Below are 13,099 nucleotides of genomic sequence, written 5' to 3'. Positions count from 1 at the left end.
AACTACTGAGTAAAGGGTCTGAATACTTATGTAAATGTGATATATATTTTTAATAAACTTGCTAACATTTCTAAAAACCAGTTTTTGCTTTGTCATTATGGGGTAGTGTGTGTAGATTGATGAGGGGAAAAAAACAATTTAATCAATTTTAGAATAAGACTGTAACGTAACAAAATTCGGAAAAAGTGAAGGGGTCTGAATACTTTCCAAATGCACTGTATGTGTGTATGTGTCCCTCTGTCATGTACAGAGGTTAAAGTTCACGGAGAGTGACCGGCTGCTGGTGCAGATCCAGGCCTACCTGGACAACGTGTTTGATGTGGGTGCTCTGCTGGAGGATGCAGAGACCAAGAATGCCCTGTTGGAACACATGGAGGAGCTGCAGGAGCACAATGCACAGGTGACCATATGTCCTTTGTGTACATAAAAGAACACACACCCTCTATGTAAACTTTATTCTGATGTGTTGCACCTGGGTGAACTTGACGCTTTGCTTGTGCAATTTTTTTTTGAAGATTTAGAATAAGTAGATGTATGTGGTGTGCTGTGTGTTTCTACATGTGTCTGTACGACTATATATATGTGTGTACATGTGTGTGTTATAGATAAGCAGCAGACTGGAAGAGAGTGAGAGGGAGGCGTTGGAGAAAGTGTCAGAGCTGGAGAAACAACTCATCCAGACCACCAAAGAGGTGGAGCTCCTAAAGGTATGCCTAACTATAGTCCATTACATTGACAAAGAAGACTTGCGTTAGATCCCGAGCTAATGTCTAGGCTATAGCTCAGAGGGCTAACACATGGACATGTTTGTCTGTGTAACAGGTGAGTCTGCGTGAGTCCTGTGCCCAGGTGACCATTCTACAACAGCGGGAGATAGAGAGAGAGATAGAACGAGAGAGGGAAAGAGAGCGGGCGAGGGAAAGAGATCGTTCGGCCCAGGCCTTAGCGGAGCTGGAGGAGAAAGTTCAGGGGCTTGTGTGCCAGGGGCTGATTCGAATGGAGCGCACGTCCTCGGGACACCTGGACCTCCATGTGGTCCCTGTCATCCCTCCTGTTTCCGTCCCTGCAGAAACAGGTGAGCTACGAGCCACACACATGGGCTCAGAAACCATGTCAGAAATCAAGAGTTTCACTGCAAAACGCTATATATCCATTTTCTGAAATGTTGGTAAATTAGCTTTTATTGTTTAAAGAAATTATGAAAGAGATTGGTGTGTTTTTTCACTATCTACAGTCATGGTCAAAGGTTTTGAGAATGACACAAATATAAATTTAAACAAAGTCTGCTGCCTCAGTTTTTATGATGGCAATTTGTATATACTCCAGAATGTTATGAAGAGTGATCAGATGAATTGCAATTAATTGCAAAGTCCCTCTTTGCTATGAAAATGAACTTAATCCCCCCAAAACATTTCCACTGCATTTCAGCCCTGCCACAAAAGGACCAGCTGACATCATGTCAGTGATCACTCTGTCATGCTGATTGAGTTAGAATAACAGACTGGAAGCTTTAAAAGGAGGGTGGTGCTTGAAACATAACTTCCTCTGTTAACCATGGTTACCTGCAAGGAAACACGTGCCGTCATCATTGCTTTGCACAAAAAGGGCTTCACAGGCAAGGATATTGCTGCTAGTAAGATTGCACCTAAATCAACCATTTATCGGATCATCAAGAACTTCAAGGAGAGAGGTTCAATTGTTGTCAAGAAGGCTTCAGGGCGCCCAATAAAGTCCAGCAAGTGCCAGGACCGTCTCCTAAAGTTGATTCAGCTGTGGGATCGGGGCACCACCAGTGCAGAGCTTGCTCAGAAATGGCAGCAGGCAGGTGTGAGTGCATCTGCACGCACAGTGAGGCGAAGACTTTTGGAGGATAGCCTGGTGTCAAGAAGGGCAGCAAGGAAGCCACTTCTCTCCAGGAAAAACATCAGGGACAGACTGATATTCTGCAAAAGGTGTCCCTTTCCGATTGTTTGGGGCATCCGGAAAAAAGCTTGTCCGGAGAAGACAAGGTGAGCGCTACCATCAGTCCTGTGTCATGCCAACAGTAAAGCATCCTGAGACCATTCATGTGTGGGGTTGCTTCTCAGCCAAGGGAGTGGGCTCACTCACAATTTTGCCTAAGAACACAGCCATGAATAAAGAATGGTACCAACACATCCTCCAAGAGCAACTTCTCCCAACCATCCAAGAACAGTTTGGTGACGAACAATGCCTTTTCCAGCATAATGGAGCACCTTGCCATAAGGAAAAGGTGATAACTAAGTGGCTCGGGGAACAAAACATCGAAATTTTGGGTCCATGGCCAGGAAACTCCCCAGACCTTAATCCCATTGAGAACTTGTGGTCAATCCTCAAGAGGCGGGTGGACAAACAAAACCCCAAAAATTCTGACAAACTCCAAGCATTGATTATGCAAGAATGGGCTGCCATCAGTCAGGATGTGGCCCAGAAGTTAATTGACAGCATGCCAGGGCGGATTGCAGAGGTCTTGAAAAAGAAGGGTCAACACTGCAAATATTGACTCTTTGCATAAACTTAATGTAATTGTCAATAAAAGCCTTTGACACTTATGGAATGCTTGTAATTATACTTCAGTATACCATAGTAACATCTGACAAAAATATCTAAAAACACTGAATCAGCAAACTTTGTGAAGACCAATACCATTCTCAAAACTTTTGACCACGACTGTAGTCATGGCATGGGGTTGTTCAATGACAGACATGTATTTGTTTAAAATCTATCACTGGTTTCTTTTCAGAGAGACAAATGATCATGTTTTTTTTGTGCAAAATGCTATGTATCTACCCCACTCTCAGAGAAATAAGTAGTACTGCTAGGTTCTTCACAGTCAAATGTAACAAATAAATACATTTATAGTAAATAACTGTACAAATGATACATTTGTGACATACATTTTGTTAAAAACTTGTTTAAAAATATTTAAATACAGTAATATGAGATCTGTATGTAAAACATTTACATTTGACATTTTAGTCATTTAGCAGAATATCTGATCCAGAGCAACTTAAAGGTCCAATGCAGCCGTTTTTATCTCAATGTCAAATATTTTCTTGGTGACAATTTAGTACCTTATTTTGATTGTTTGCAATTCAAATGGTCAAACTTAAACAAAAATAGCAATTTCTCAAGCAAGAATTTAGCTAGGACTGTCTGGGAGTAAAGTGGGGAGGGGAAAACTGAAAACGAGCTATTATTGACTGAGAGGTTTGGAACTCTCTTTCTTATTGGTCTATTAACTACAGTTCCTTCAAAAAGTATTCATACCTCTTGACTTATTCCAAAAAAAATTGTGTTACAGCCTGATTTCAAAATTGATTAAATTATTTATTTTTTCTCACCCATCTACACACATAACCCCATAATGACAAAGTGAAAACATGTTTTTAGAAATGTTTGCAAATTTATTGCAAATTAAATACAGAAATATCTCATTAATATAAGTATTCACACCCCTGAGTCAATACTTTGTATAAGCACAGCTGTGAGTCTTTCTGGATACGTTTCTAATAGTTTTCCACACCTGGATTGTGCAACATTTGCCCATTTATTCTTAGATTTCCAAGTAGATTTAAGTTAAAACTGCAACTCAACCATTCAGGAACATTCACTGTCTTCTTGGTAAGCAACTCCAGTGTAGCTATGGTCTTGTGTTTTAGGTTATTGTCCTTCTGAAAGGTGAATTCATTTCCCAGTGTCTGGTGGAAAGCAGACTGAACCAGGTTTTCCTCTAGGATTTTGCCTGTGCTTAGCGCCATTCCATTTATTGATTTTTTATCCTGAAAAACTCCCCAGTCCTTAACAATTAAAAGCATACCCATAACACAATGCAGCCACCACTATGCTTGAAAATATGGAGTGGTACTGTTGTATTGGATTTGCACCAAATGTACTGTAACACTTTGTATTCAGGACAAAAAGTTAGTTGCTTTGCCATATTTTATGCCTACTTTAGTGCCTTGTTGCAAACAGGATGCATATTTTGGAATATTTTTTATTCTGTGCAGGCTTTCTTCTTTTCACTCTGTCAATTAGGTTAGTATTGTGGAGTAACTACAATGTTGTTGATCCATCCTCAGTTTTCTCCTATCACAGCCGTTAAACTCTGTAGCTGTTTTAAAGTCACTATTGGCCTCATGGTGAAAATCCCTGAGATGTTTCCTTCCTCTCCGGCAACTGAGTTAGGAAGGATGCCTGTATCTTTGTAGTGACTGGATGTATGTATACATCATCCAAAGTGTAATAAATAACTTCACCATGCTCAAAGGGATACTCAATGACTGCTTTTTGTATTGTAACAAAGGGGTTTCATTTTTTTAATTAATTTGTAGAAATGTCTAAAAACATAATTCCACTTTGACATTAAAGGGTATTGTGTGTAGGCCAGTGACAAAAAAATCGGAATTTAATACATTTTAAATTCAGGCTGTAACACAACAAAATGTGGAAAAAGTCAAGGGGTGTGAATGCTTTCTGAAGGCACTGTAATTTATGTCACCAGGCAGGCCAAAACTCCATCCCTCCAAAACAGTCGTCCTTTCAAACAGCTCTTACTCTAAAAGGGCATTATTATAATTTTAACAATTTCACAGTATTATTCTGACCTCATAGTATGGAATATACAGGTAACTGACTAAATAAAATAAAGGAAACACCAACATAAAGTTTCTTAATAGGGTGTTGGGCCAGAACAGCTTCAATGCACCTTTGCATAGATTCTACAAGCGTCTGGAACTCTATTGGAGGGATGTGACACCATTCTTCCACGAGAAATTCCGTCATTTGGTGTTTTGTTGATGGTGGTGGAAAATGCTGTCTCAGGCGCTGCTCCAGAATCTCCCAGAAGTGTTCTATAAGTGTTCTATTGGGCTGAGATCTGGTGACTGAGACGGCCATGGCATATGGTGTACATCGTTTTCATGCTTATCAAACCATTCAGTGACCACTCGTGCCCTGTGTATGGGGGCATTGTCGTCCTATGGGGGCAGAGCCATGGTAGCCAAATTAATGGCCTGCCCAGTATGTTTAGACATGACCCTAAGTATGATGGGATGTTAATTGCTTAATTAAATCAGGAACTACACCTGTGTAGAAGCACCTACTTTCAATATACTTTGTATCTCTCATTTACTCAAGTGTTTCCATTATTTTGTATATAAAACACAGGAAATCATGTTTTTGACTGCACTCGGCCTTTAAGATGGCTAGGTTAGACAACCACATATCACAGTCAAATATACAGGATACGAACATTCCAGATAAACAATGGATATATAGCGTTTAGCAAAAAAACACATTTTCATACACATCTCAAATCTATGAATAAAAAATCGTTATTTTAAACAGACATGAAGGTACCCATAAGCAATAATTTCTGATGAAAAACACAAATGTGAAACATTTGTAGATATTGTGTTTTGGAAATAAACTCTTTAAATATTAATTTGGTTTGGTTTAGGGAATCAAATTCATCATAAATAATTAACATTGTTTCATTTTCCCTGCATCCACAGAACAAATCACGACTGTTGATGGCCCTGTGGCCCCTCCCACATCTGTAGTCCCGCCCCCTCCCCCTGCTCCTCCATTACCTGGTGCAACAGAGGCCACAGCACAAGCCCCTCCTCCTCCACCTCCTACTCCTCCCCCTACAGGCTCGACTGCACCACCTCCTCCGCCCCCACCTCCTCCAGGGGGTGGTATGCCCCCACCATTTGGGGGTATGCCTGATGGACACACTGGTAAACTAACACACGATAGGTCAAGATAGTTCTGTCAGTCGTGGTTCTAATGACAAAACTCTCAGTTAATTGGTCCCCACTAACAAGGACTGGCCATTAGAAATGGTTTTACACAATGAAAAGTGCTGTTAAAGAATGTGTTCCTCTTCTGGACAGGTAACAGAAACAAGAAGCCCATTCAGACTAAGTTCCGTATGCCTTCACTCAACTGGCAGGTCCTTAAACCCAACCAGGTGTCTGGAACTGTCTTCAATGAGCTGGATGATGAGCACGTGTTGGGGGTGAGATCACAGTAGTCTACTAGCTATCTGCTTACAATCTGTATTCTTGTCCATCTCAATCTGTCCTCATCTGTATGACTGCTGTTTCTCTTTCTTCTCCTTCCAATCTTTCCATCCCTCTTTCTCTGTCTCAGCCACTCTCTCTTTTCTCTTTCTTCTCTCATCCTGAAATCCTTTGTATTTCTCCCTCTATCTGATCTGTTTCCCGTCATATGACAACATTTCCTGCCGAATCAACGACCTGTTTAACTGTAAATCGTACAGTTTGGACATTACCAACAGCTCCTGCATGAGTCATCTACCTCTCCCCTCCATGTCCTAGGAGCTAAACATGGATGCGTTTGAGGAGCAGTTTAAGACCAAGGCCCAGATGGCCCCGGCTGACATGAGGACCCTGAGAGCAAAGGTGGCCCAGAAGACCCCCAGCAAAGTGTCCCTACTGGAGCCGAACAGAGCCAAGAACCTCGCCATAACCCTGCGCAAGGGGGGCATGGCCACCTCAGACATTTGTACTTCTATAGAGACGTATGTGTCTGTTATCAAGTTGTTATACGAAAATAATACTACATGTAATTTGTGCGTAAGACTAGAAGTAGTACTACTATATATAGTTGAATGCACTGACTGTAAATTGCTCTGGATGAGAGCGGCTGGATGACCAAAATGTAAAATGTATAACTTTTTGTATTGTGACTATGCACAGCCAGAGAGAGGAATATATAGTTAGCTTTGGTTTTACTAAGCATGTGATAGTAACTGATAAACGTAGAACCAATGTGAAATGTGTGAAGGCTCACTACACTCATAAATCACTTCTATTGTCATCTTACAGTAATCTAAGAGTATGAACAGAGTGTCTGTATGAAGTAGTAGTTGTACATAATCCTTGCCCTCTCCACTTCCTCTTGCCCCTCCCTACAGGTATAACCAGGAAGCTCTGAGCCTGGACTTCCTGGAGCTACTGGAGCGTTTCATCCCCTCAGAGTACGAAGTCAAGCTCATCCAGAACTACGAGCGAGAAGGGAGGCCCCTGGATGAGCTCCCTGAGGAGGACCGCTTCATGGTACGCTTTGGCAAGATCCCACGCCTGCCCCAGCGCATCAGTATGCTCACCTTCATGGGCAACTTCCCAGAGAGCATCCAGCTCATCCAGCCGGTCAGTAGAAATACTGAAAACAATGTTATTTCAATGTTATTTCAAGATTGTTTCAATGTTTTATCATCTAGTTGGATGCGCAAAGCTTCACCATAATACCAAAATTCACCATAATATGTTCCCATCTGTCCAACAGCAACTCAATGCAATCATCGCTGCCTCAATGTCAATCAAGTCCTCTAGCAAGCTGAAGAAGATCCTTGAGGTATTGTTAGGAGACTGCTCTTTTGATATACTGCATGGATGGTGTGCGGTCATAGTGTTTGGTTTTGTATGATTACATAACATTGGTGTGTAACTTTGGTATGCCTCTTCTGTCCCTAAGATCATCCTAGCCTTTGGAAACTATATGAACAGCAGCAATAGAGGAGCAGCCTATGGGTTCCGCCTGCAGAGTCTCGACTTGGTGAGAAAGACTTCAAACATAAAGCATACATATTTATGAACCAAATGTTAGAGGCACATTTTCTGTTCCTTTTCCTACAACGAGGCACATCGGTTTTGTACTCCAACCCTAGTCCAGAAGATTCACTTGGGTTAGCAGAATGTCATTTTAGCACAGCATCTAATTGATTATCTACAGTAATTATACAAATGGGATTCCACCTCAGTGAGAGATCCATAGATAACCGATTCTGACAGGCCTACTCTGAATTAGCCACAGTGACTGAATGACTAGAACACTAAGGTGGAGCTGTGGAGGATGTGTCTCAACTCACAATGATTGCTGAAGATAATCAATGACAGGCAGAGTTACCCAAATCATCAATTAATGTCAAAATTGATTTAATTGGAGACGAGTAACAACTGCATCATCAGGATTGGACACCTTTGCTCTTGATCACACTGTATTTCTCATTTTGATGGGGTGCTGTATCCCTTGATTATCTGATCCCAGATCTGTATGTGCTATCGCCAACCCCTCTGACTACCACTGTCATAAAGCAAATACAGATCTGGGATCATGCTAACCTTTTCACATTGTATCCTTTTCTCCATTGGTTCCCTCTAAGTATGGCTCTGGTTTAATCTAGCTGTCAACCCTTAAAGGCCCAGTGCAGTCAAAAACGTGATTTTCCTGTGTTTTATATATTTTTCCACACTATGAGGTTGGAATAATACTGTGACGTTGTGAAAATGATTATAATACCCTTTTAGTGTAAGAGCTGTTTGAAAAGACCGCCTGAAATGTTCCTGTTTTAGTAGGATGGAGTTTTGGCCTGCCTGGTGACGGTGGTAAATTAGTTAATAGACCAATAAGAAAGAGAGTTCCAAACTTCTCTGCCAATAACAGCTAGTTTTCCGTTTTCCCCTACCCACTCAGACCACTCCCAAGCAGTCCTAACTAAATTCTTGCTTGAGAAATTGCTCTTTGTTAAGAAGCTATCTTTGTTTCTTTTTCACAATTTTAATTGAAGACAATCCAGTAAGGTACTTAACTGTTCCCAGAAATGATTTGATATTTAGATAAAAACAGCTGCATTTGACCTTTAAGAAGGCACCACGTTGCCAAAACTTTGGTTATTAGGTTAACCCATTAAATTGTTTGGAGCATATACTGTATAGCATGTGCAACTTTATTTATTTATTTTTATTCAATCTAGCTGTTAGACACCAAGTCCACAGACCGGAGACAGACTCTGCTTCACTTCATAGTGAACATCATCCAGGAGAAATACCCTGAGCTCCAAGCGTTCCACAGTGAGCTGCACTTTTTGGACAAGGCTGCTCTGGTGTCCCTGGACAGCATTCTGCAGGACGTGCGTGCCCTGGAGAGGGGCATGGAGGTGACCCGGAAGGAGTTTGCCATACAGGAAGACAACCCTGTGTTGCAGGAGTTCCTCACCAGCAACAATGACCTGCTGGACTCTGTAGTAGGAGATGGCAAGACAGCCCAGGTCAAATCTCACTACTAAATATATATAAAAAATCTACAATCAGTGTGGCAAAATGTACAGCCTACTATATGGGGCTAACCTAGTAACGGTTTTATGACACTAGACTAAATTAATTTAGGAGAGGCTAATAATATTTGTAAAACACAAGTACTGCTACAGAAAGCAGTGAGGTACAGTGTAATGGAGGTATGATTAATGTTTCTCATGTTAGGATGTGTATGAATCAGCGGTGGAGTACTTTGGAGAGAACCCTAAAACCACACCTCCCTCCATGTTCTTCCCCGTCTTTGTTAGGTTCATCAAGGCATATAAGGTTAGTCACCACATTGACTAATTACATTTTTAATTGATTCAATATATTTAATCATTCATACAGTACTTGTCATATAGCCAACTATTAAAACGTAAGTACGTTAATGTATCAACATAGACGAGCTGAGCTCTTTGCCACACATCAAACAGTAACTGTTGCATTAATGTGACAGTGCGCCATACATAAATGATCACAAATGTCTTTCTCTCCCTCCCCCCCCGGCAGCAAGCAGAGCAGGAGAATGAGCAGAGGAGAAAGCAGGATGTGTTGTCCAGCGAATGGAAAACTGGACCACCGTCGACCTCGCCTAAGCCTGAAATAGCACAGAAGGTAGTCCGTGACACATTACCAACCACGTAGGAGCAATAAGACACAGGGAGAGTTGACCCACTCCACTTACCCTCAACAATGTATAATTTAGACCCCAACTCCTTTTGGCTGCCCTTTGACCCCCCCCCCCCAGCAGGTACTCATGATGCCCAAGATGCCCCAAATGGATCTGATAGCGGAGCTGAAAAGGCGGCAGGTGACCCCCCTGGTTCGGGAGGGCAAGGATGGCGCCATCGAGGACATCATCACAGGTGGGCCTGGTGGGGTCAGGGATAATGGGTTGAGGTCTCCAGGACAGTGTATGTCTGCTATATAGGTCTAATATACTGGATATAAAGCTGTAGTTGTGATATACTCTTGTTGACATGTACAGTATTATAACGCTTGTTTTTCTGTACCCTTTTTCCATTTCCACAAATACATGATCACTAACTGTCGTCATGCAATATCCACCACCACCTACATTATCCTGTTGTCTCTGTCACATCCACATTCATCTTCTCCCTTCACTCCCTTTTTCACTCCTTTTTTCATGTAATTCCCACTCATTCCCCTGTGCATATCTCTCCTCACCCTTGGTTATGTCTTTCTGTCACCCTCTTCTCCCTTTCTTTCTCTCTCTCTCTGGGGTTTTCAGCTTTAAAGGCTGTGCCCTTCACGGCTCGCTCTGGCAAGCGCTCCTCTCGCCTCTTCTGCGACTCTGGCTTCAGTGATGAGAGCCCTACATAGTCCCCTCAGAATTGTGTAGGTCTCTCTTTCGCTTGCTCTCTGTCTCTGGAGATGTCTATGTCTCCTATGCACACCACTAGAGTGTAGCACTGTGTTTCTCTGTCTGTGGATCTCTCTGTCTCTTGGTGCAGTTGTCTGTCTGTCTGTCTGTCTAAGGTTTAGTGGCAGTGTCAGTACAAAAGCATGTTTAGACCAGTTCGCATGTTGTGGTCTCACAGTGTTGTTGTTATCCATCATCTCCCATGCTAGACCTGAGGAACCAGCCGTACAGACGGACAGACGGGTCCCGAGTCAGCGCCAAATGGAAGCCCAGACAGAAGCTCCAAATCTCCTCCGATATCTCCCTGTGAAACACTACAAACACATGCATGCACGCTTACACACAAACACATACACACACACATTCTCCATTCAAAGCATCACCCAAATCTAATTGATATAGAGTGCACACAAACTTGAAATAGCTCCCCTAGGCTTAGCCCAGTATGGCAGGTGATTGGTTCTACATGTGGTTCTACCCACAGCAAACCTCACTTTTGACTGCCTGCCCTCTAAGCAGAGTTTTAGGTATATTAGACTGTGAGGTGCTGTTTCCTAATACCTCTCTGATCCACAACAAACACCTACAGTAAATACACTCCATTTCTCATTATAAACTTGGTGGTTCGAGCCCTGAATGCTGATTGGCTAAAAGCCGTGGTATATCAGACCGTATAACATGGGTATGACAAAGTTTATAATAGCAATAAGGCACCTCTGGGGTTTGTGATATATGGCCAATATACCACAGCTAAGGGCTGTTCTTATGCACGACGCAACACTTAAGTAAACACTTCCTATTTCTACATAATGTTAATAGAGTAAGGGCTTGGCCATGGATGGACTTTATAGTTCAACTGCGTGATTTAAATGAGAATCACCATCATTCTCTGCAATCTTCATTAGAGCTTTTGGACATGTGTATGGGAGGTCGAGCACTGGGACAGTGTACATACAGCAACAATTAGTGAAAGCTAGGCAAGACTCTACAATTGTGTTTCATAATTAATAGTTTATTCTATTTGTGGTACTCAGATGGCTGCAAACTGCCAAACCCAATAACTGCTGTATCTGGTGTAAAGGCATATTGACCTGTCTGTCTGTCCTAGGACTAGTAGGATTACAACAGCTCAGGACGGAGCTTAGAACAAGATTTGTATTATATTAAAAATATTTGTATGGATAACCCTTTCTTTGTTTCACTATTTTGAGTTTGAACTAATAAACATTTTATATTGTGATTGTCTGATACTTTATAATATCAGAAGTCATGAAACATGAAATTGGTTTGGAGTTCTTTTCAGACACTGAATGAATTTGAATCAAATACTTTCTTGTATAAGAGGTTCACTTTTATTGTCACAAAAAACAAAACAGACAGGTACAAAAGCAGCAGTCTTTGTTAAGTGCCATAGTTGATCTTCTCACAAAAAGCAGCAACAGTTCTTTCAATATGTAGAATTGGCATAGCATTTGCACTGTTAGTTGGTCTTTAGCATTCTGTTTTACTGTCATTCTTCTTCAGTACTCATAAACAACACTTATCTCACACACACAGCAAGAATCACTCTCAGAATAAAGGAAGAGTAGTTACTCTACAATATTTTAATCTCTTTTTCTTTACATTTACGTTGACAGTAAAATTAGTTTTGACTGACCCTGTTGCACATGATACAAAATCTATTGTCCTGTACAATGTTTAATCTAATATACACTAACAGTTATACATAGAGTAGAGTTATTGACAGAAGTAACATAACCTTTTGTTGACCCAGCGTGCAAATTCCAGGAATGTACAGTATGTGCATGCTGTTTGGATTACGTTTCTCTCACATAAAAATCCATATAAGTAACATATCTTCGGTCTATGTACATGATTTATAACACCCACAGACTACTTTAAACAACCACACATTCATCAAGAAACCATATTGTACATACTATATTGTTTACTTTTGATTACGATAGAGGAAGACAGTTGTGGGTAGTCATCAGTGAGTACTTGTAAAGAGGGATGAGGAAATGTGCTCTGGGTCTCTATTTCTTTCGTTCCCTCTCCCTCTATCCGTGCCAGCTGAGTGTAGTGCTACTTTAAGTAGTTCACAACCCTTCATCATTGATTTCTATTGTTTCCCAAACAAGCCTCCCAAAAGTTTCCGATCTTTCACAAATGTCACTGCATGTGTTCTTTGTATCCTGCAAATGAACCATATTAATCTATGACAAGAAATGATACTAACAATTTGTTCAATGGTCTAAGTAAGTAGGAAGGAACCAAAACGATGGCAATTGAACACAAAACAAAACACACAACAAACTCATTTACAGAATACATGTTCAAAATGTGGTTATGAATCCTCTTTTCAAGTATAAAAATACAGTCTTGATTATATAAAACATAGATGAAGATTTCATTTTGTACATTATATAATCTCTGCAAACAATAACTATCGGGTAGTATACTATTTTCTCACAATACAGTATATCTGATATGATTTAGATTATTCTGAGGTTAATTATGTGGTCTTTATTTTCATATTAGCTCTTATTTCTATATTTAATTAATGTCTATGATTTACAAGGTGCTGTTT

At 40.9% G+C, this 13,099-nt stretch overlaps 1 protein-coding gene across 1 annotated transcript in view; it reads left to right on the top strand.

Moving 5' to 3' along the window:
* LOC121586352 (formin-like protein 1) overlaps nt 1-10,807 on the top strand; it is a 62,655-nt gene extending 51,848 nt beyond the window's left edge. Inside the window, exons 12-26 of the mRNA XM_045225954.1 lie at nt 251-400; nt 606-707; nt 823-1,075; nt 5,535-5,762; nt 5,919-6,043; nt 6,366-6,568; nt 6,965-7,199; nt 7,336-7,404; nt 7,525-7,605; nt 8,804-9,097; nt 9,309-9,410; nt 9,636-9,740; nt 9,874-9,991; nt 10,378-10,484; nt 10,719-10,807. Of these exons, the coding sequence (XP_045081889.1) occupies nt 251-400; nt 606-707; nt 823-1,075; nt 5,535-5,762; nt 5,919-6,043; nt 6,366-6,568; nt 6,965-7,199; nt 7,336-7,404; nt 7,525-7,605; nt 8,804-9,097; nt 9,309-9,410; nt 9,636-9,740; nt 9,874-9,991; nt 10,378-10,469 (2,157 nt within the window). The 3' untranslated portion in view covers nt 10,470-10,484; nt 10,719-10,807. The remainder of the gene's footprint in view (nt 1-250; nt 401-605; nt 708-822; nt 1,076-5,534; nt 5,763-5,918; nt 6,044-6,365; nt 6,569-6,964; nt 7,200-7,335; nt 7,405-7,524; nt 7,606-8,803; nt 9,098-9,308; nt 9,411-9,635; nt 9,741-9,873; nt 9,992-10,377; nt 10,485-10,718) is intronic.
* Nucleotides 10,808-13,099: the final 2,292 nt, after the last annotated feature.

Source organism: Coregonus clupeaformis, chromosome 2 (genome assembly GCF_020615455.1).
Source record: "Coregonus clupeaformis isolate EN_2021a chromosome 2, ASM2061545v1, whole genome shotgun sequence".
Taxonomy (NCBI): Eukaryota; Metazoa; Chordata; class Actinopteri; order Salmoniformes; family Salmonidae; genus Coregonus; species Coregonus clupeaformis.
Note: the sequence above shows the minus strand (reverse complement) of the source record. Positions and strands in the feature narration are given on the sequence as shown.